Raw genomic sequence first — 23,534 nt, 5'->3', positions numbered from 1 at the left:
TTTCAAGTTGGATAAAAGTGATGGCCAGAGCACATTTTTACCCCCCAACTTTCTTCAGGTCATATCCTGATTTTCCATCTATCCAAGGCACCTTCTTCTGAGGATTGTTATTGTTCATCTGCGCTAGTAGACAGCTGCAAACCGTTCATTCATGAACTGTGTACGTTGTTGTGTGTCCTCATCTAGACGTTCACGGCGTGGTGCAATTCCCACCTCCGCAAGGCCGGCACACAGATCGAAAACATCGAGGAGGACTTCAGGGATGGACTCAAACTCATGCTGCTACTGGAGGTCATCTCGGGTAACGCCTGATTTGATGTCATTCCATTCAAATTTGGGCTACAAAACTGGATTCTGATTTCAAAATAGTTTAAAACCACCGATAGGTGATGGTTTCCTAGGTATCAAACCACTGGAAGTATTTTTCTCTGACTCACAGCTTGACACATTTTTTTTAATCTTTCAGTCTAACAACTCTGTAAACAGCGCAGAAAAAGAGACATATTGGCTGCATACCATCAACACTCATTTGGAATCCAAACACTAGCACCGAAAAAAAAAAGAGACTTTCATCCAGTAGATGCATTACATATGTACTCTGTGTTTGCATATTTATATACATATTTGTCTGGCATGTCCTTTAGGTGAGCGGTTACCCAAGCCCGAGCGAGGCAAAATGAGGGTTCACAAGATCAACAATGTCAACAAAGCTCTGGACTTCATCGCCAGCAAGGGAGTCAAACTGGTCTCCATTGGCGCAGAGGGTCAGTAGACACGTACACATTTCCCAATAGTTTATTTGGAGCGGGGCGTCCAAACATGACCTTGATGAGCCACATGCTGCTTCACCAATGCGTCACATACTCCTGTGCAGTGGAATTGATGAGTTAGCCTCAAAGTACGCGTGCCGTCTTGCGTATTTATTTAAGCTATGCGTGGTATTCCGGCCCGACCACATGCCTAGATGCCGTACTTGCGTGTGTTCGATGACATGAAGTACTAGAAATGTGTGTCACACCTTCACGCATTCTTTACCTTTTCGACATTTCTAATGATGTTGTGGTTTGGGCATACTTGCAGCATTAATAAATCAGATAGTAATTGTTGTAGTTACTTTTTTGAACACATAGTTGTCTTTGCTGCTGTCTCGTGACCTTCAAAATCCATCCACTGCATTCCACACTGAGTTCATCAGCAAATACGTGACTTTGTTGGGGTTTTTTTTTTTTGGCCTGCAGAAATCGTGGACGGAAATGCCAAGATGACCCTGGGAATGATCTGGACCATCATCCTCCGCTTTGCCATCCAGGACATCTCTGTTGAAGGTCTTTTAAAATTATTTTCACTATGGAAGCTATTTATTATTCACATATCATTTTTTATAAATTCACTAATTGAGCTAAAGGACTTCCTGGTGTTTAATTTCAAGACAAAATGTCTGCCCGTGCACAATCGTGCGTTTCTTCATCGTCTGTTTCTTCTTCTGTCTTATCCTCACAGAGACATCGGCTAAGGAGGGTCTTCTGTTGTGGTGCCAGAGGAAGACCGCTCCCTACAAGAATGTCAATGTGCAGAACTTCCACATTAGGTAACACACACACACACACACACACACACACACACACACACACACTGCAAAATAAACGGAGCTGCTGTGGTGCTGCAACACAATAACAGCTGGTGTGTTTTTTTTCTTATTGATGCCACATTCTTTTTTTTTTTTTTTTTAGTAAAATCTGGAGCAAGCGCTCCCCCTGGTGGAAATGTTTGCACTGCAGTACATGTTTACTATCATCATATTAGTTTGCTACGTCGTGGTTCTGGTGTAACTGGTGTTCTTGCACTCCGGCAGCTGGAAGGACGGCCTCGCCTTCAACGCTCTGATCCACAGACACAGACCGGAACTCATCGACTACGACAAGCTCAGAAAGGTGACCGGCGCTCATTGTGAACCATCTTCTCTACCAAAGTAGAGGCATGGCTAGTGTAGACTAACCAGAAGTTAATATCGTATTGAAGTCTGATTGCAAACTTTTTTTTGCTGTCTGTAATTGCTCATGCAGGATGACGCTGTGACCAACCTGAACAATGCCTTTGAGGTGGCCGAGAAGTACTTGGACATCCCCAAAATGTTGGATGCCGAAGGTAGACCTCATTTATGTCATAGTCACTTGTGTTTAGAATTCCTATGCAGATTTATGTTTATTATTAGTATTCTTTACTGACTTCTTCTTGAAAAAAATGTGTAAGTCAATTGTTTTGACACAGAAGATGTGTTTATGTTTTTAAAGTAGGGTCTCAAGCCAGGGTTAGCGTTTCAAATAATGGTTTTCAAGTCTTCTTTGGGGATTTATGTCAGTAGATTAAGACGGGTTGCAGTTTTTGGATTAGGTTGTCAATTTAGGTTTTTAAATTTTGTGCTTCAAGTCTGGGTTAAGGTTTCAAAACAGAGTTAGTGGGGTTTTTTTTTTTCAAAGTAGAATTCTAGTCAAGGGTTTGGGTCTCAAAGTAATTTTCAAGCCCAATTGAGCTTTCACAATAGAGCTTCATATGAGCATTAAGGTGTTTATGGGTTAAATTAAAGTTTGGGTGTTCAAGCCAAGATTAGCATTTTAAAGTAAGGATTTGAGCAAAGGGTTATGTTTTTTCAGGCTAGCAGTGTTTCAGACACCAACATCAACAGATGGCATGCTTTTGTTTATCCATTATTTGTCATCATATGCATTTTGCTGACTGTGAATTGTTGTCCATCACTTAGTGTGTGTGTGTGTTTGTGTGTGTGTCTGCGTGAGTCTGCGTGTCGTACATATGCATCCATGTTTAATCACGTCTTCATAACCTCCCCCCTCAATAGACATTGTGAACACTGCTCGTCCAGATGAGAAAGCCATAATGACTTATGTGTCCAGTTTCTACCATGCCTTCTCTGGAGCTCAGAAGGTACCCCATGTCAGCTCCTCTGTTACGCCCCTCCCCCTTTTTACTAACACGCGTCCTGCCCCCCCTTCCGCTCCATTCGGCATGGCCTTGCCCTCTTTCACAGCTCTCTCCGCTCCAGCCCTGCACAGCAAAAGGATACGTTGGGACACAAATACGCAGCAATCTACATCAGACAGTCAATTAAACTCAGATGGTGAAAGTGCAATAACAAGTTTAAAAAAAAAATAAAAAATTAAGGAATCTTTGGAACAACAACAAAAATCTGCTGTCGAGAAGATAGTGTTAATCTCGACTTTGAAGTCTATTTAGCCTGGTAATCCTATTTAATCATATCGAGTCCCATTAGAATGATCCAGTAGTGAACGAGATTAGAGGATTTTGTTTCGTTTTAGGGCAGTTAATTATGCCGGTAGAGTTCTTTGATGGGAGGAATCCTGTGGGCACGTTTTGTTCTCTTAATTTAATCACACCCCTGCCTCGGTGTGTGGCGGCCTCGGGAGAATCGGGCATTCAGGTTGTAAGCCGCAGCACTTTCACCAGTATGTGTTTCATGACCGGATGCGTCGATTGTTGCGTTTGTGTCCAAACGTGAGCAGTGAAGCTCCATCGGTGGGATGGCGTCACTTTTAGGTGGAGCTGCAGACGTACCCCACGTTCCCTCCAAAGTTGCTTTTGGGTTGCTTGGGCTTCACTCTTTGTTCTTCTTCCCTCTCTTCTCATTTCATCCTTCGCTTCAGACATCGTGGGCACGCTGAGGCCTGACGAGAAGGCCATTATGACCTATGTGTCCTGCTTCTATCACGCCTTCTCGGGCGCGCAGAAGGTAGGCGCTTCCAACACGCCCTAAAACTGAGAGTTCCCATCATTTACGTACACATTTGTTGGGGTGGCTTTTTTTTTTTTTTATCTCTGCTTTCTATCCTTGAATAGCAATTTGGTGAAAAGGATGTGCAAAAATATCATCTGTAATTTCTTGATGGGAACTCTCCGCTGCTTTCTTGCTTTTAAATGCGCTCTCTATTTCTCTTAAAAAAAAAAAAAAAAAAAAAAAAAAAAAAAAATAAAGAAAGTTCAGTCGGCCTTCACCTTCCCAAAGTCACATCACGGCGTTGCTATTGGTTTGCTTTGAACGTTCCAAAATATTTTTTAGAATTCCCAAACTCTTGGTACATACTGTAACTGTATGCCAAAAATCAAATTTGGCGTACTATACTGGCAAAAGCATTGTAACAGAAGATTTTCAGTTTCGTGTGCGACTTTGGGAAGTATTGATTTCTTTGAGAAATGCAAGTCAACATTTTTCCACTTTGCTTCAATTGCTGTTTAACCACAATTCCACATTTTGTTATTGTTTGGATGTTATCTTATTTTTTTTCTCCCCCAAATCAAAATAGTTTTGTTAATAGAACCTCAAAAACACTTCAAATTCAATTGACTCTAGTTCGGTATCGAATTTACTTGTCAAATGTGTTGTTTTTGTATTCCTGCAGTCCAGTAGTTAATGTCGTAGGACCCGCTGGACTTCAGCACCACTTGAACCCGATGTACTCATGTATGGATCCATTTGAGACGCATGGTGTTGGTTTTATTTTTTAAACACCGAGTTTTTGATTGAGGCACATGAAACTAACCAACAGCAGCTTCCTGCATGTTGTAACCATCTAAGTGAGGCTGCTGAGTTGTCGTTTTTTTAGTATGGCAGTTGATTTTCACCCCCCCCCCCCCCTCAAAACACGTGTGAATTTTTTTGTTGTTTTTATGCAATGAAATTTCGCACCCAATCATTGCTCGTGTGTGTTCACGCCAATGACTTGAACCTGAAGAGTAGACTTTTAACACACTTTGGAGAATGTTTTGGTTTTCAAAATGGGCCACGGAATTTTTCGATGAGGTAAAATACATACAGGTGTTAATAATATTAATAATGAAATAATTTTCATTTTTAAATGATTCATTTTGAAATATATTGTACTTTAAAAAAAATTGTAAGAAGCAATTTTACATTTTATTTTCTATTTTATTGTGTCAAATTGGTTTACTGATATTTTTGAGTTATTGATTATACATCCATCCATAATTAATAAAAACTACATTTATAGGTAATTTATTAAAATTAGATTGATTAAAATGGTATTAAATTCTAGAAAATTACGATCTATTAAATTTGTCCTTCCAATAATTAATTTAATAAGAAATGAACAAACAAATGCATGAATACAAAAACTAATTAAACAATTGCAGGAGGAAAAAATTGGCTACAATAATGTAAGTCTAAGGTATTGCTAGAACCTCTCACACCAACATTTGTGTGCTCCCCGCTAGGCCGAGACCGCAGCCAACCGCATCTGCAAAGTACTGGCGGTCAACCAGGAGAATGAGCACTTGATGCAAGAGTATGAGAAACTGGCCAGTGACGTGAGTACAAAGTAGACATGACTCGCCTGTCCTACATTATTCCCGTTGATGTTTCAATCCTTCCTTCGCACAGCTATTGGAGTGGATCCGTCGCACCATTCCCTGGCTGGAGAATAGAAATCCAGAGAAGACCATGTCTGAGATGCAGCAGAAGCTGGAGGACTTCCGAGACTACCGTCGCATCCACAAACCACCAAAGGTTTTTATCCACTTCCACATGGAGCTAACTGTTGAAATTATATAGCCACCGTCTTTTCTCAAGACAATCTTTTTCCTTCCCACCGACACTATAGGCTGATTTTCGCACAGCCATGTTTGGAGCTAAAACCCCAAAAGCTTTGACTCAGTGAAGATGAGAGATTTTCTGATTTTTGATTCAAACACCAGAATAAGATCACTTTTGATGAGAATTTCTTACCTCATGTAAAATGAACCAATAAGAGGCTGCAATTCCAGACCTTTGTGGTGTAAACAAACCGTCTTTGTTGGCAGGCAAACACTGAAAGCCCTCATCTGATTGGTTCACGTGACGTGAAATTCTTTTTTTCTTCAAGTTCCTGTTGGGGTTGCTGTATCATAAATGTTATGGGTTTTAATGACATTTATTTCTGCTAAGCTGTATTATGTGTTGCTAAGAGGTATATTTCACCAGCTACTTATTTACTGATTGATAAAATCTTCACTAAATATTACACAATCTTTACATTACTGCTGATGTTATCTAATGGTCAGCAGTTTCATGCTTTAATGCTTTGTGTAGATCCTTAATGTGCTTTAAATATGATTTTGGATTCCGCCAGTCCGCTTCTATACTTACGTGCTAGCACATAACTGGTTAGGTTCCCTCTAAGAATTGGTATTGTTGCTTCCACAGGTCCAGGAGAAATGTCAGCTTGAGATCAACTTCAACACGCTGCAGACCAAACTGAGATTGGGTGGTAGACCTGCCTTCATGCCGTCAGAGGGACACATGGTGTCTGTAAGTACAAGTACACACATTCCAAATGTGACAAACTCGATGTAGAGTACTGGGAATTTTTCACGATCATATCTCCGTCCTGCATATTCGCTCTTCAGGATATCAACAGAGCATGGCATACTCTGGAGGGTGCCGAGAAGGGCTACGAGGAGTGGCTCCTCAACGAGATACGACGTCTGGAGAGATTGGATCACTTGGCCGAGAAGTTCCGCCAGAAGGCCTCCATCCACGAATCCTGGACCGACGGTAAATCCACAGACCCCTATTCCACAAAGAGTGACCAAAGCAAAACATTTACATGTCCGTTAACATTCAGGCAAGGAGGCCATGCTGACTCAGAGAGACTTTGAGACAGCCTCGCTGTCCGAGGTAAAGGCGTTGCTCCGCAAACACGAGGCCTTCGACAGCGACCTGGCCGCCCATCAGGACCGAGTGGAGCAGATCGCTGCCATCGCGCAGGAACTCAAGTAGGTGAAGAAGCAATAAATGGTGAACCGGTCAGTGGGATGTAAATATGAAATAAAATGACTCATTCCTCTGAAGGTTTTTGCAGAGCCCAATGTTGTTTAACCCATGTTGTCTTTCAGTGAGCTGGACTACTACGATTCTCCCAATGTCAACGCTCGCTGCCAGAAGATCTGCATGCAGTGGGACAGCCTTGGAGAACTCACCCAGAGGCGCAGGGACTCTCTTCAGGTTTGAGACCGACCATCTGGTCACCACAATCCATTCTTAGACCCTCTTGGACTCTCCCATGTACTCGTCTCTAATTTTTAGAAAACGGAGAAACTGCTGGAGTCCATCGATGAGCTTTATCTGGAGTACGCCAAACGGGCAGCGCCCTTCAACAACTGGATGGAGGGGGCCATGGAAGACCTGCAGGACATGTTTATCGTCCACAACATTGAAGAGATCCAGGTACGCGTCGGGAACCCGACAGCGAGGACAGAAGCGCACGGCGGATGATCAAATAAAAGTCTCTCTCTGCTCCCTCAGAGTCTGATCCGTGCCCACGAGCAGTTCAAGTCTACCTTGCCCGATGCCAACAAGGAGCGCGAGGCCATCCAGGCCATCCACAGCGAGGTGCAGAAGATCGCCCAGCACAATGGCATCAAGCTGAGCGGAACCAACCCGTACACCACCATCACGCCACAGAGTATCGACAGCAAGTGGGACCAGGTAGAGTATATATACAGGATGTGATGTCATCCCGTAGAATGGAGTGAGGTTCCTCAGACTGGTTAACCTGCACCTTCTCTACAAACATAACATTTATTAATGTGAGTGTTCGTCTCTCTGTAGGCAGAGAAGTTGGTGCCTCAGCGTGACCGGGCCCTCCAGGAGGAGCTTCTGAAGCAGCAGTCCAACGACAACCTGAGACGTAACTTTGCCGAGCAAGCCAACGTGGTGGGACCCTGGATACAGAACAAGATGGAGGTACCGCGTTAGCTCGTCGGGCAGAGTAGTTGCCGAATAGCATAATTTAAATGAATGGAAATGCGCGGACAGGAAATCGGCACGATATCCATCGAAATGATCGGCACTCTGGAGGACCAGTTGACCAACCTGAAGGAGTACGAGAGCAGCATCGTGAACTACAAGCCCAATATTGAACAGCTGGAGGGCGTCCACAAGCTCATCCAGGAAGCCCTCATCTTTGACAACGCGTACACGGCCTACTCCATGGAGGTACTAACGCAGTCTTGTGCCGGTCAGATACTCTGTAAGAAAGTTTATTGACACGTGCGCCCTCCCGCAGCACATCCGCGTGGGCTGGGAGCAGCTGCTCACCACTATCGCCAGGACCATCAACGAGATTGAGAACCAGATCCTGACGCGTGACGCCAAGGGCATCAGCCAGGAGGAGTTGTACGAGTACCGTGCCTCCTTCAACCACTTTGACAAGGTCAGGCATGCAAACTTGGGTCTCATAGCTTCACTTAATATTTTTAGACACTTTTCAGGGCGTAAAATCCCTCAGTCGGTTTGTGTCTGCGTTATTTGTGTTGTCACCGACCACCTTGCAGCATTGAAATAATCAGTATTAGAGATAATCCACAAAAGGAAGGTCACTTGTACAACTGTGCTGGCGGTGGATGTTTTACTGTCAATATTGGCACACTTTTCAAGGTGTTTTATGGTTGGAATCGATTATTCAGCCCACAAAAGGATGAGGAGTCACCACTAGTGGTCGCTGTTTAACTGTAAATAATTCACACAGGGTGTCATTCATCCACAATGTCTGACTGTCTCATAGCACGTTAGCGTGAATTATATTGAGTTGAAAAAAAAAAAAAATCAGATATCCCAACATGCATTTTAGCACCATGATTCTGTGTGAACATTTGTTTAAACAACCATCCTTGTCTGTCTTCCATTTGTGCCATCATCCTTCCCGCATGGTCCATCGCATCGCCCGCCCATCGCCCCCAACCCGCCCACCCGCCCACCTCGTGGTTGCGATTCGGTGATTTGTCATTGGCTATCATCGGCCTGCCTCAGGATCACAGTGGGGCTCTCATGGCCGAGGAGTTCAAGGCCTGTTTGATCAGTTTGGGCTACGACGTGGAGAACAATAAGCAGGTAGGGAACCCCTGTTTCCGGAGCGGGACAGAGGTGAGGCCACGTGGAAGCAGGAAAGCAAACATCACTGCCGTCAAATCGACATGATTTTTAGTTTGACCTGTCATTAAATATGGCTCATCAAAACACAACTAGTTGAGACCAAGTTAAGAGTGTATAGACAGCATAGACGTGCCAACCTTGCTCCAAGAGATCATATTATTGGACTCGTCAGTGCCTGGTTGGTTTTCCTGCTTCCAAGGCTCCTCTGGATTCAGGCCATCAAGCTTGGAGCTGTTGCGTCCCCGTATGTCCACCAGGGGTCTCTGTTGCTTTGTACAGGTGTTGTCTTGGGTCGCTCCTGCCAGTTTTTATGTTGCTCTCAACATTGACTCTATGTGCTTTATCTTTTTTTCCCCCTCTTCCCTCGCTTCCCCAAACACGACCCTCTTCCCCTCTGTTTCCACGTCTATCTTACCATTCCTGTCGCGTCTCTACTATAAATTTCCCACCTTGCCCGGGCCATCCCCCCCCACTCCACAGAAGCGATCGGGACAGATGGTGGCAGAGGATTACCGAGCTCTGCTCATTTCTACAGGAAACAGCCTGGTACTGATGCCAATGCTGGCTTTAGCAGCCCTCTCTCCTTGGGGTGTCTGCAGGTCCAATAGTGGGAGCACTAAAAGCATTACATGACGAGGATTCATTTGCTAATTGGAATATGGCCGCACGTACTAATTTGGCCGTATGAGTCACTCCGGAGTTTTAAGTTGTATTATTTAGAAAAAAATATTTTACAACCAAGAACAACAGAGTTCCTGTTCCATCGAATCCCTGTTCCTGAATTTTGGGTGCGTTTGGAAATTACGTTACATTCAAGTTGTGTCAATCCCATGTCCCATTGTGACCAAAGATGAAAATTATTTTTGTCTTTTGGTGCTTTAAATTGTTGTTGTGGACTAAGGGAACCATACTCTGATGTCAGTGTGTACATGAAAGGTGTACATGTGTCAAAGCTGTTTATTGAGGGCATTCACCTGCAGGCACCCTGCTGGCTTTTCTCACTATGCTTGTCATTTCCTCTTTCTAGCGCAATAAAGCTAACATTGCATGCGTGTCGTGTTGTGTTCTCACAGACTTTCCCATCTCTGTGTGTGTGTTTTTTGTCATGTTCAAGTGTCTCCCAGGTTAACCTCTTGTTTTTGTGCACCGTCAGGGCGACGCGGAGTTCGCCCGCATCATGGGCATCGTGGACCCCAACAACACGGGCACCGTCACCTTCCAGGCCTTCATTGATTTCATGTCTCGGGAAACCACAGACACGGACACCGCAGACCAAGTCATTGCCTCCTTCAAGATCCTGGCAGCGGATAAGGTGAGCTTGGAAAGTGACGTCTTGGGAAAATTTCCCTCATGCAACATTTGGTAGGAATGTCAATCCAAAGTTGACCCATAAAAAAACATAGATGGGAAGTGATAAATAGTGTATTCCGGCTCTCTGCTTTAATCCATCCCCTTTCTGCTGCCCTCAGAACTTCATCACTGCCGACGAGCTGAGGCGGGAGCTACCACCCGACCAGGCCGAGTATTGCATCGCCAGGATGGCGCCCTACTCGGGGCCCGACGCCGTCCCCGGCGCCCTCGACTACATGTCCTTCTCCACCGCCTTATACGGCGAGAGTGACCTGTAAAGACGGTGGACGGAAAAGGGGACGGTATGCACGGGGGGAGGGGGGCGTCGGGAAGTAAGTCGACTGCGACTTGCCGCCCCCGCGTGTGCCGGTTTGAAAGTGTTTGAGTGTGTCGAGTGAAGTGTATTTGATGGAAAGCCGTTTATTCGATATCCTTGATATCCAACTTCAGGTAGTAGACAATTCAGGACATGAGTAGAACGACTAGGCAACACAAGTGGAATAACTGTCTTGGATTTTTTTTTTTTTTTTTTTTGCACTACTACTAGAGCTACATTTGGCCTACTAGTGCAGAGTTGCATACTAGTTGTGCAACCACGTTACTGTGGCAAACAAAAAATGCCCCATTTGACAACATGTTGCTTTACTAGTATGTCAAGGTTGTACTACTAGTGTGCAGAAAAAAAAGTGCACTCTGGTCAGTCAAATTGTCTTATAAATCAGGACGACATGCATACAAGTACATGAAAGCCAGTCAGGCATTTACTTGATATCCTTGAAATACAGCGTAAAGTTCAGTCCTAGTTCAAAGAAGAAAAAAGATAGTCGTTCTGCTAATGCGCTGAATTGTCTAGTGAGGACAAAGAGTTTACAAATAGATGGACCTTCAGATGGTTATTGAGGATATGGAATCATTGCTCTCAAGGCTTCCTTCCTTGTTTTTTTTTGGGGTGGGAGGGAAGGGGAGGCACTTGTTAACTTAACCCTCTCTGCCTTTTTTTTTTTTTTTTTTTTGAGGCGGGTAACCTGTATAAGTATGCGAAATTTATTTGATCATTTTGGATTTCTGACACGACTGCCGATGTTTGTGTATTAGGTCATAGTTATATGCTGAGGCGTCCGGATTAGGTGGAAGGGGAGGGGCGGGATTTTTCGAGGGGGAATTCGATCAATCTGAAATGAAACCACGTATTTACCCACAATGCCCTTTGTTGCTGGATAAGGTGACCAATCTTGTTTCCCTTCCTTTTCTTGATTTTCTTTTTGGAATAGAGGGTGCTGTAAGGACACTGTAAATATGTTTCCTTCCTTTTCACAATGACTAATGGCACAAAAAAAGGAAAAAATTGCCCAATGAGTAACTGCCGTCATCATTTAATCAATTTTACTGATCTGTGTCCTCAGCACCGTCTTCTTTCTTTTTCTCTTTTTACTTCCTCTCATCCCCCCATTCTGACCAGTCTTCAACAAAAATTGTCCAAAAGGAAATGAAAAAGAAATCTATGCAATATTAATGATGATGAATTGAGGGAAGGGGGGGTCTAAATTGATGGCAGATTTTTTTTTCTGACTGTTTGTTTGCTTGTTTTTTTTTTTATTTTATAAAAAGGGGGCACATATTAGAGGAGGGGACAAACAGGAAGTCGCGTACAAAAAGACTCCAGGACCAAAAGCTTCTAGCTCTCTTTTCTTGCTTTTTTTCTTTCTTTTTCTTCACCTGGCAGGAGAAATGAACTCTGGAAATTGTGATTTTTTTTTTTTCTCCCTTTTTTGTACTCTTTAATAATAATGAGAAACCTTATCTGCTGTACTGGAAACTGCAAAAAGGCCTTTTTTTCTGTCTAACCATGATGATGATGATGACGACGATGATGAGTGATGCTCACCAAGCACACATAAAAAGTTTCCTTACAAAAAAATGCATCTGGATTTTATGTCCTCCTTTAACCTGACACTACACACACACACACACACACACACACACACACCCTGTATATATTTAGCTTTTAAATGGCTTCCATTTAGTCTTCAGTCTGTTGTACACTATGCATGCTTAATACTTGCTCGTATTAATTTTTCTTGCACTTCCCCCGAAATGCACTAAAACCGCCTTTCCAACGTAAATAAAATCCACATTTTCACATTTTTTCAGTTTGTTTTTAGATTAACTTAAATTTGTTTAAATGTTTATATTTAAAAAAATGCACTTATATTTGAGTTTTCTGCAAATTAAATTGATGTAAATTAATTGAGGGAAGAACCTTTTTAACTGAAACCCACAATATTTTATTATACTGATATATTGAGTTTATTTTTGTTGATTATATTTGATTGGATGTTTGAATAAGAAAACAACAAATTTTATCAAAATTTAACTCAGGATGAACTTATGGTAATAAATATATAATTATTTTAATTAAACGGTATGGGGTTTTTCAGGAGTTGATTATTTTTTAACGGATATTAAAACTACCATCATGTTTTCTGAGAATTAAATCCAACTCCATTTGAAAATAGAATAACTGGGGAAATGCACATTATCAAGAGTCAATATTGATTTTTACTTTGTAACTTTTTTAGAAGAAAAAAAATCTCTTTCCCTGAAGGGCTACTGTGATCAGGCCTGCCCACCCAAGACAAATTGTCCAAAAGCTTTTCTAGCTCTCCCAATAATTCTCCCAAGTATTGACGAGGTGCACACCGGTGGATGCCTAATATGGATTTTTTAAATGATATTGACATGAATTATAGATGAGTGTTTGGATGTATGGTGTTGTAAAGCACATTGCATTCTGGGATTGATCTATAATTCATACAGAGCATGTGCTCTCCTCTTGCTCCATCCCTCGAGACGTCCCCAAATGACTCGCAAATTCCAATTTAGAATATTTAAAATGTGACCGTTTTGACCTTTAGTGCGCTAGCTTGTCGTTTTCTTTTTATATATTTTGGTTATTTCTTTAAGAAAATGGCTTTGTCAATGCAATCATCGGCCATTTTGCGTACCTGCTTGGCACATCAATTTCTCCCTTGCACAATGCGGTGCTGTCGGTGAGCCTTGCTGAGATTCATTTACGCTCCCCTGAGTGACATTCCACGCTCTCCAGAGTGTATTCACATTGGCAGAAATAATCCGCCGCAGCTCGGTGGGAAAGAAGTTTATTTCCATCTTGTATTGTTTATTCTCAGTGAAGGACTGTTATGTCCATATTTGGACACAGCAGGAAGTGAATGCTGACATGTTTTGCTCAAGAGAGACAGAGCAGAACCTTGGGTGTATTATTTTACTTCAACTCTGTGATGTTTGTTGGCCGTGTTTCCTTTTGTCTGCCTTCTTTTTCTTTGGGATGAGATGGTTTTCAAGTTAGGAGCCTTCCTTTTTGACATTTCCTTTCCCCTTGTTTCATTTCCTTGTTTCGTTTTGTCCTCTTTTTTTTTCTTATTGGTTTCATGTCCTTATTTCTTTGATTGTCACATGAGGCTCTGATGTCATGACTGGGAAAATCCAGCATGGCGTGTGGCCCTCATTTAGAGCGTAAAATTAACGATTTTGGTCCTTTGGTAATTCCACAGGCCGGAGAATCTGTGAAAGGGGGGGCTCTGCCGCTGTGAGAGGAGTCAATCGTGGATGATCAAAAAGTTTATTCTTTCATTCACATTTTTCCTCTCCGCCTCCTCTGTCCTTGTCACTTTCTTTTTCATCCCCTTGCTTTTCTTGATTCCAGATTTTGACTCGTTCCTTTCCTCATTTAACTCCTCATGATCTCACTTTTTACTTTTTCTGCCATCCCCTGCTTTCCCATCTCCTCATCTCCCCTTCATCTCTCCTATTTCCTTGCCATTTTCCTCCCTTCTTATTTCCTTGCCTCCTGTTCTTGATGATATTCTTCCTTGTGGGCAAAGCAGCTTTCATCCCTCACCCTCTTGTATTGTTTTCCTTACCTTGTCTCCTTTCCTCCACCTCTCTCTCAATTATAGCTCCTTTAACTTCATCCCTCCTTCTTTCCTCCTCGTCTCCTCGCTTTTGTTTTTGTTTCCTCTCTCCTTTTCTCCCCTTGCTTCCTCAGTGTTTTCCCTTCTCTTGTAAACAAAGCTCCTCTAACTTCATCCTTTTCTTCCATTCATCCCCACGAGAACACACTCACTCACAGCTTTTGCGTGTGCGTGAAATGAGAGGGGGTGGGGAAGAGGGGCGGGGGGTGTCGGTCGGGCCGAGGCGGGACGTGCTGGTGATGATGATGCTGCCCTTCCTCAGTGGTGGTGCACATGTCGTCGGGTGCACATCCTTCTGCGCCTACTTCATCACTACCACCACCATCATCATCTCAATCATCAGCAGTCGGAGATCACAAGGTAAGAACACCTCGGCTTTTCCACTTGTATTGCTCGTCGCTTATCTATCAGTGTGTGTTTATGTGTGGTGCGTGTGCATACGCGTGTGTATGTCGTGCGCGCTCGTGCACTCGTGACCAGTGTGAGAATGAAGCGTGTCAGCAAAACGAAGCTTCCAGAAGCTCCATTGCTCCGCTCATGACGACGTGCACGCGTCCCGAAAGTTGTTCCCGGGAGCGATGTCACGCACGCACTTCCCCCGGCGGCAGCGCGCACGCACCAGCACCATCTTTTTTATTCATATAAGGAAACCGTAAAAGTTAATGAGACGCCAGCTGTTTTGCATACTGAACACGGGAGAAGCGTAATAAATCAAACAGCATAAAAGGATTTGGTTCATGTTCAAGATGGAAATAAATCAACTGCTGCACATGCAGGCAAACACTTTCTATAAATCTTAGGACAGCCTGACAGCTGTGCGCATGCGCGTCACAGACATGCATGAGCCTGCAATTTGCGCTCTTGTTGACGTGAGAAAACAAAACAATTACAATAATACAATATATTATAAATGATTTCAATGTTGGCAAATGTTCACACATGGTGGGGATGTTCTTTGACTCAACTGCAAATCGGCGGAGGCACTAAGAATAATTGTATGTTTACTATAGATGCTGGACTTTTTAGCATTTTTAGGGACTATTATGAGAACTACCTGACTCACTAGGTGCTGCTGTTTTGGTTTGCAGTTAGCAAAGGGTTTCTTGACTTTTTCATGTCGGTTTGCGTATGGTAGTGTGCATAAAATGACATAATTACACTTGTTACTTGACTTTTATGATAGGAAAAATGCATGTGTTTATTTGAGGGAGACGCTTATTTTTCTTTAATGCATCATTTATCCTTGACTAATTAGGGCAAAGCATTTGGATGTCTGAAAGTGTTGCAGCGGAACAGTAGAATTCTTATGCTCATAACTTGGAATATATTTTTTTTTTTTTTGCACATGGTGAATAATTGTGTCACACTGTCTATTTGTGATAGAATATATCATGTACATTTTTGGCCTTTATTGGGTCACCTCTGTGCACCCCTGAAGCATCCATGCAGGGGAGCCGAAGAGGAGATCCTTGCAGCAGGGCATCCCTGCACAGCTTTTCCCTCCCCCTTCTCTTCTCTCTGCAGCTTTCCGGGGCTTCCCTTGATTCCTCCTTGTGATGTTTCATCCATGATGTCGCTCACCTCCCTCCCTTCCTCTTTCCTTCCTTTCTTACCTTCCTTGACGGGCGTCTGTAGAGCAGAAAGCAGCGTATAAATGAAATGCGTCGCTCATTTGCTGTAGTGACTGATGACTTGTCAAACGTGCTTATGCAGCTTTTTGTCCCACTTGTTCATTACGCCTCCCTCCCTTCCTCCTCTTCTCCCTCATCCGCCTTTCCTTCTTGCTCGCCCCCTCCCCTCATCGTTCCCACTTGCTGGTCTATTCCACCTTCAATCCTTCCCTCCCCCCGCCCTCCTTCTTGCATCCTGCTTCATTTTTCCTTCTGGCTGACACACATTTCACACCGTTAAAACATGTTCATGCCTCCTTTTGCACCTTTATTCCTAAATATACCTCCTCTTCCTCCTCTCCTAATGTTTCTGTCTTTCAATGCCTACTTCGTCCTCTTCTCTTATTTACACCTCCTTGCCTCCTCATCCTTCCTCCTCCTCCAAACTACACCTCCTCTTTTTCCTATGCCTTTCTATCCCCTCACCCTCACCTCCTTGCCTCCTCCTCCCATCCTTGCTTCCTCATCCTAACCACACTGCCTTGTCTCTAACTACACCTTTCTACCTCCCCCATCTCCTTTCCTCCTTCCTCCACCTCTCTCATAGCTACACCTCCTTGCATCACCTTCCTCCCTCTTCCTTGTCCTGCTCTGTAAACTTAACCCTTTTATCCTTCTCTTGCAGCTTCTTGCTTCCTTATCTTAACTACACCTCCTTGTCTCCTTATTCGAACTCCACCTTCTCCCCTCCCCTCCTGTCCTTGTAATTACACACTCCACGTTTCCTTCGCTTCAACTCTTCTATCTGTACCCAGTCCCGTGAAATAACGACACCCCCATGCCTCGTCCCATGGCTCTCGGGGGGATTTCCCGACCGACTGTTTCCACTCGCCACCACTTACCTGCAGCCCTGTGACTCATTTACACTCGTTTCACCCCTCTGAGGCTGCATGAACTACCTTCTACCTTGCCAGACTACACAAAAACACTGTCATGTTAAAGCCAAAGGCTAATCAGAGCTATCATGTTAGCACAGGTTAACATGAGCTAATTCGGCACATTGCTCGATAAAATTGTTGACGTGGTCGGAGTTGTCTGCTGCATGCGACACATGCAGAGATTCCCTACATTAAGTGATAAAATGTAATTACCGACTTGGTGATGAAAGGCTCCCTCTATGTGAAAATAAAATAAAAATCTTAATGGGATCTTGCTTTATTGGGGCTGGAGAGGCTTTTTGCAAGCATCATTCAGAGAGTCTCCAATAACTGCGCTGAGTCACTAGATTTCTTGCTGGTTGCTTTTTTTCTTAAACACAAGTCAACAGAGGGGTTGGAAAGGTCGCTTAAGTCGAATCACCGAGTAACCTTTTCTTGATTACACCATCCTAAAGTTGCACCGTCATGGTCTCAAAAACGAATACTTAAGAGTGGATGTTGAGTGTCTTGTACCATGTTAGCGACAATATTAGCGTCATTTGATTAAGGCACCTGGGAATTGGATTAAAAAATATGGAATGTTGTTGACATTGTGTTGATGCGTATGTGTTGTATTGTATTGTCAAGTTGTTGGAAGTTGTCGCGTAATGCGACCCTCTGGCGCTTGTTGCGCAACAATGAGCTAATTTGATTTAATCATCAGGTGATTGCACCATGAAAAATCAAAGTGGCGCTTTGGGGCACTTTTTGTTGACAGCTGAGCCTCGGTGCTGATGCGGTGAATGATTGCCAACTGTTGTGTCTTGGCAGAGGTTCAATTACACTTTGTCACAAATGACAACTTTCGTTGTGTGAAGAGAGAACAATTGATTGAAAAGCCAGCCGGAGATGTGCACTCCAATTTGATGTATTGTGTCTGTTACTCGCTGATAACGCTCGTTAGCAACATCATGCTATCAGCAACCGCCGTGGTGAAGGTCAATGACGAGGAGGTTTGTTTGCTGGCCATGAAAGGCTCGTAAACAATAAGAGCAAGTCATTAGCATGCCTAAAAATATACAATTGTCCTTTGTCCCAACAGTGTCCATGCCAAAGTTGCCAAAGTGCACCAGGCATACCAAGACTAGCATGCTTTACCTCCTATGGGCTCATTTGCATATTGCATCACACGTGCTGTCCCTAACATTTGGCAAAACTCGCATCCAGCTGCGAGTAAAACGTCCAGTGTGACTTCACAGTATCCGATCGCGAATCAGGGAAGCGTTCGACTGAGGGCCAGATGGACTTTTTACAGCCGTCGATGATACGCCTCGCTCAACTAAAATGGAGCTTTGGAGACCGTGTTCAGCATTTTGCATGGTCATCACTAAAGGTGATACAATACACATCTCTGCTCAAGTCAACGCTGTGGTTATTCTCAGTCATTTAAATTCCTCTAAAATCATGGACACAGCTTTTCATTTGCTCCGTACTATGTTAAGGCTGAATTCAGGGAATCTTTGGGTTTCTTATTCTAATTTAATTTTGAATGAGCATCATTATGCTGTAGTTTGCGGTTTAGTTTGGAGCCTCCCCTTGGGATAGAGCTGAACTATGACCAAAACAACAATAATAATAATAATGCAGCCAGTTAAATAAATTGATGATGAATGGATGCCAAGAAGTCATTGCGGTAAAGAGGATCATGTAATTCCGCCACCACCAAGAAGGTTTTTACCGAGCATATTGCGGGCTTCATTTAAAGCCAAGGATTATTGCAGCGGTTTGTGCGTAAATGTGTGCATCGTGCACTGATTGAATTCATCTCCACGTGTAACACTTCACTTACATCCCATAATGATCTGTGAGTCATTATCGCTGAAGCCTTGGAGCCATCTTGCTTCCCGGTTAGTTGGAAAATGATGACATTTCTTTTCCCATTAAAGAAAAAAAGCTATTCATGTTTAAGAATTAGTTGCCAGGCCCATTTGGAGTTGGGCTCTGTTGCGAACTAAAATAGCAGCTGAGCCCGTATTAATCAAATTACTGAACCACTCTCGCAATTTAACGCCCACCATTTCTCAACGGGTAGTAACTGTAATTATATCAATTCACGGAAGCTATTACAATTATCTGCCCATTTGAGTGCTGTTGTTAACCAAAACAGCAGCACCAACTCAAGCAAGCAAATAGTCTATCAAGATGAATAAAAGTGAGGTTTTCTTGGAGTTAGTTTATTGCTGGGAAACTTTCTGAAGGACGGCTTCTAAGGATATGCAATAGTGTGTGCGTGCATATGTGTGGTGAGGCTCTTTTTATTGCTCGTGTCAGCTCTCCACGTCCTGGTCGGCTCGCTCTCTCTTTCTCATCGAATGGACCTGTCAGCGTGTCACAACGTTGAGTTCCGGCCGCTCTTTTAAATTGCTCGTTATTCTCTCTCAGAGCAAATTTGGAATGTCTTCTGTGAGGGTGACAAGAAAGACCAAAAAAAAAAAAAGGGGTGGTGGTGTCAAGGGTGGATTCATGAGTCAATCTGCTGGCTGCTGGCTGCTGGCTGGGGGGCGATGAGACTCACTGGAATAAAAGGAAAGTCTGGTCAATTAAAATGAGCCATTTTGCCGTCGCCCTTGGCCCCTGAGATGAGAACTAGTAGGTCAAGCTCAGACAAAAAGCATGAATTAGAACCTCTCTTAGGGTGGACTCCACTGGAGCCTGGAGCTTACTTGACACTCGGGCTTGATTTACTAAAATCCCAAATAGCCGAAACTATATTGTATGTTCGCTCAAACATTTTGTACGTGGTTTGCGCATAATCTACTAAATTGTTTTGACAACATTTTGTATCCTCCTTTGCTGTATTATTTTTGTATGAAATCACAAACAATTTTATTTACATTATGTTGTATGTGCCCCCACTAATTAAACACGGTATTTTGATAAATATTACATTTGTGGAATATGAGGCAGCAAAATTTACTCTGTTTTTATCCATCTCAAGGGGTGGCCATTTTGCCACTTGCATTCAACTGAAAATGACATCACAGATCCCAAGTGTCACAACCAATCACGGCTCAGCTTCAATAATCTGGTGAGCCCTGATTGGTTGTGACCTGAGCAACCGTGATGTCATTTTCAGTCGACAGAAAGGGGCAAAATGGCCGCCCTCTGAGGTGGCTTAAAAACAGGTGGATTTTGCCAGTTTAATTCATAGTCCACAATTATTAATCAGAACTCTCCGTCTCGACTACTTGGGCTGCAGAGAACATATTATTGCAAAGAAAATTTGGGGGTTGACTTCCCTTTAACGTTCTTTCAGCGTCTGTGCAAGCGTGCGTGTGACACATCGTCTTGCATCATGCCCCGGGGGCGGCGGTCATCCGGGTAATGAGCACGCTGCAGCTCCCTCAGACACCCAGGGCACTCGCACACATGATGGAAGGCCCCTAACGTGCATCCCTCGCTTCCTGTCCACGTTTATGACTGGCCGGGTGCATTCGTCCAATAAGACAACACGATTATCATTTAAGCTCTGTGCTGTGTTTTACATGCAAGTCATAAAATTAGTGACTTGAGTCAATTGGTGTTCAAGTCATATGACTCGAGTCCTCCATTCTGTCAGTTGCTAGCAAATTTACAAAACGTCTACTAGATAAATGGGCACTGCTAAATTTGGAGCATCATTCAAATGACCATTCATTATTGTGTGTGGGTAAAACATTGCTGTAGAATTTGACGACTCACCATAAAACAAAACTCTAACTCAGATCACTTTTTTTAAGACAGAAAATCATGAAATTTTATAGAATTGTCTATCACGAGAAAACCCATAAAACGTCTCGAGAAGACCATTTTGGTTGGAAGCAGTCATCATTGGGTCGTTTGGGACATCTCCAGGCGTCTTTTTAAGGGAAACCTGTACTGGGTTTTTGTCTGACTACTACAATATAGATTAAGACAATAAATTGTGAAAATGCTTAATTTTTAATCATTGCGCGTGGGCAGAGCATGGCGACTGATTTCGATGACTCATCATTACAACACAAAACAAGCAAGTTAACTCCACAAGGTTAGAATTTCTTGTGTGACAGAAACTAAAAAAAAAAAGAGTCAATGAATTAATTATTCAAACATCTACTCACTTGTTTTCCAAAGTGATTCATTAGGATTTTTATTGCCCTACAGTAGTTTGGCATTTTATTGGCTGTGTTTAAAAGTAGATGGAATGCTGAATGAGCTTGGCAAACAAATGGATTGCAAACGTGTGCGCATTTATTCGGTGTGTGTGTGTGTTTGGTTAGTAACTCGCTCAGGGTGAATGACGCAATAAGAGAGAACATTCTGATGAAGCATGCACCTGCTGCGAGACCACCTGGATTAAACAACAAACAAAGACACACACACACACACACACAAACATGCCTTACCGTGCCACCAGGGGAAAAAAAATTCAAAAGGTTTTTGCTTTATCAATACACACCCCAAAAATTTGCCACCAAATAATTTCACTTTGCCACATCTCCATGTCTTCAGTCACATGTTCACATACAGAACACATCTGAAAGATTTTTTGATACGTCCATCACTTTCTCATCAGGGCTTCACAACAGACATCATCTGTGTGCGCGTGTGCTAGTGTGTGTTGTTCCTGTCAGCCCCTGATCCCCGATGCTCATCATGTTCTTCATCCTCATGTTTTTTTTTTTCTTCACCCTCCGCTGGTTTCACCTCACAGAGTGATGGACTGGTTCAGATGCTTGTAACCCCGGTGGCAGGTCTCAGAGGGGAATCTGCTTTGATTTGTACTTTGGGAAGTCATCCGTCAGCTTCAGGAAGTTGTTCCCTTGAGCTGCAGCTGCCCGAACAAGTGCCTTCTGCTCTGTCACTCAAGACTTGATTTACTTCTAGTTACTTTTTTCCATCAAGGCGCTGAATCTTTGCCGAGGATCCTTCGGGTCAGTCCTGGTGCAGTTTGGAGCCATCTTGTTTGGAGTGATGACAAATTGTATGTGTAGATTGTTATGGTTTAAACCAATATTACGATTTTCCTCCTACTTTCATTTATCAGTGACACAATTGTTATGCAAATGAGTCATCGCTTTGTACTTTGATGGCATTTAGCATAATTGTCTCACTAAGAGAAAGCATTAGTAAATCGATGATACTCACACGCTGCTAACATGATGTCTCCCGTGTGGTCGTGGATGACTTCAGACCATCGTTAAAATCAATCTTCATTTAAGTCGGCGTGAAAGTCGACGCTTTGGGCCTCGGATGTACTAGATCCAATCGGCACGTAATCGTTGGCGGTAAAACAGAAGCTCACGTGGGTGTGATTGTGAATCGTTTTTTTTTTTTTTGTCACCTCAATAGGTGATGGTTGGATGATGATGGATGGTTAACGGAATTGCTGGACGGAGTGACGGATGGATGGAAAGATGAATAAATGGATGGATTAATGGTGGATTGTTGGAACGGACGGTTGTACTGAAATCCAGATCAATGATAAAGAGAATGGATGATAGCAAGAGTCTATGGTGTACAGATGGACGATGGCAGAAGAACATTTGAGACCAGACTCATGTAACTCGTAAGGGATTATCTGATTGGCTGTCGAGTCTTCATCAATCATCTACGAATAAATGCCTGCTGCTTCCCACCCGACATGACCGTCTGTCTCTTTTATACTTCAACATTACAACTTTACAGCAACAACCATAACAAGCTGAAGCTTTCATTTGTTTTATCCGTTTACGCGCTGCTTTTTTGCCACTACTCCAAGCCCGCACTCGGCCATAATGGCGCCTGACAGCTCATTCTTTCTCCTATCAGCGCTTCTTCGATTAATCTGTCGCTATACGAGTTGCTATAACAAGGGACCTCTGTCCACCATTGCCTGGCTCGTCCCGATGACAAGCTGCTGCATCCTTAACGCTTAAAACAGGCCTTCTGTGAACAAAAGTAATTGGTCACGTTCTTCACCATTCATCCCTATCAAAGTCACGACTGTCCCACGGAGCTCGTTTACCTGCCGGCTCAGGTTTTTACTTTCTAGACCTGGATTTGACAGCGATGCTTAATGACTTGAGTTATGATGGATGCTCCAAAATACAAGTATTTTTTCATGTTTACTGTTTTTGTTTTATCTCTAGTACAGGGGTGTCAAACACGTTTTTGTCTCAGGCCGCAGTTTCCTTCGAAATGACTATCCACGCCTTATATTTCTACAGTATAGGCGACACAACAAACTGATGAATAATTAGTTTTGAAATCAGAGACTAGTAAAAACTGTTCAAATATTTTTAAAAGATGAATAGTGATAAAATTGCTAGCAAGATCTCAATTTGTAATTTTCGTGTTGACACATGAAGTCGATGCACAATTTGTCTTTGCGGACCACATAAAATGAGGTGGCGGGTCGTATTTGGGCCCCCGGGCCTTGAGTTTGACACCTATGCTCTTGTAGGTTGATCTGAAGCAGGACAATACTTTTGCTCATACACTCAGCAGAGCTCACTACAGTTTAAAGCCAAACTGCAGTGTGTCTGTGGTTTGCATTTTAATTTTTACTGGCCTCTTTGGTACAGTTTGCATTGTCGCTTCTGGTCTGCGCGGTTTGTGATGTTGGTGTGAGTCACTTTTGCTCTGGTTTTTGTCTTCAGAGGATAAAAATGGATGTTAGCTTAACAGTTCATGCTTAAGCAGGGGG

General features: G+C 43.1%; 2 protein-coding genes across 7 annotated transcripts in view; both read left to right on the top strand.

Annotated features, from left to right (window-relative positions):
• LOC119132431 (alpha-actinin-4) overlaps positions 1 to 12,227 on the top strand; it is a 29,143-nt gene extending 16,916 nt beyond the window's left edge. The window contains exons 2-23 of one of the 5 annotated variants that reach the window (XM_037267688.1): positions 187 to 301; positions 645 to 764; positions 1,239 to 1,325; positions 1,501 to 1,588; positions 1,853 to 1,931; positions 2,064 to 2,145; positions 2,855 to 2,940; positions 5,263 to 5,355; positions 5,429 to 5,554; positions 6,230 to 6,334; positions 6,433 to 6,580; positions 6,651 to 6,801; positions 6,922 to 7,030; positions 7,112 to 7,252; positions 7,331 to 7,513; positions 7,637 to 7,771; positions 7,844 to 8,023; positions 8,094 to 8,240; positions 8,837 to 8,917; positions 9,440 to 9,505; positions 10,113 to 10,271; positions 10,429 to 12,227. In XM_037267688.1, the coding sequence (XP_037123583.1) occupies positions 187 to 301; positions 645 to 764; positions 1,239 to 1,325; positions 1,501 to 1,588; positions 1,853 to 1,931; positions 2,064 to 2,145; positions 2,855 to 2,940; positions 5,263 to 5,355; positions 5,429 to 5,554; positions 6,230 to 6,334; positions 6,433 to 6,580; positions 6,651 to 6,801; positions 6,922 to 7,030; positions 7,112 to 7,252; positions 7,331 to 7,513; positions 7,637 to 7,771; positions 7,844 to 8,023; positions 8,094 to 8,240; positions 8,837 to 8,917; positions 9,440 to 9,505; positions 10,113 to 10,271; positions 10,429 to 10,587 (2,640 nt within the window). In that variant the 3' untranslated portion in view covers positions 10,588 to 12,227. Of the gene's footprint in view, positions 1 to 186; positions 302 to 644; positions 765 to 1,238; positions 1,326 to 1,500; positions 1,589 to 1,852; positions 1,932 to 2,063; positions 2,146 to 2,854; positions 2,941 to 3,677; positions 3,764 to 5,262; positions 5,356 to 5,428; positions 5,555 to 6,229; positions 6,335 to 6,432; positions 6,581 to 6,650; positions 6,802 to 6,921; positions 7,031 to 7,111; positions 7,253 to 7,330; positions 7,514 to 7,636; positions 7,772 to 7,843; positions 8,024 to 8,093; positions 8,241 to 8,836; positions 8,918 to 9,439; positions 9,506 to 10,112; positions 10,272 to 10,428 lie in introns of all 5 variants that reach the window. The other 4 variants (XM_037267687.1, XM_037267685.1, XM_037267686.1 and 1 more) reach the window with 4 other exon arrangements.
• A 2,284-nt stretch (positions 12,228 to 14,511) lies between these two features.
• The window catches only part of slc8a2b (solute carrier family 8 member 2b), a 29,143-nt gene continuing 20,120 nt past the window's right edge, over positions 14,512 to 23,534 (top strand). For both annotated transcript variants that reach the window (XM_037267682.1, XM_037267681.1), the window contains exon 1: positions 14,512 to 14,661. The gene's annotated coding sequence lies outside the window, so the exon portion shown is untranslated. The remainder of the gene's footprint in view (positions 14,662 to 23,534) is intronic.

This window comes from Syngnathus acus, chromosome 13 (assembly GCF_901709675.1).
Source record: "Syngnathus acus chromosome 13, fSynAcu1.2, whole genome shotgun sequence".
In the NCBI taxonomy this organism is placed as follows: domain Eukaryota; kingdom Metazoa; phylum Chordata; class Actinopteri; order Syngnathiformes; family Syngnathidae; genus Syngnathus; species Syngnathus acus.
This window is presented reverse-complemented; position numbering and strand designations above follow the sequence as displayed.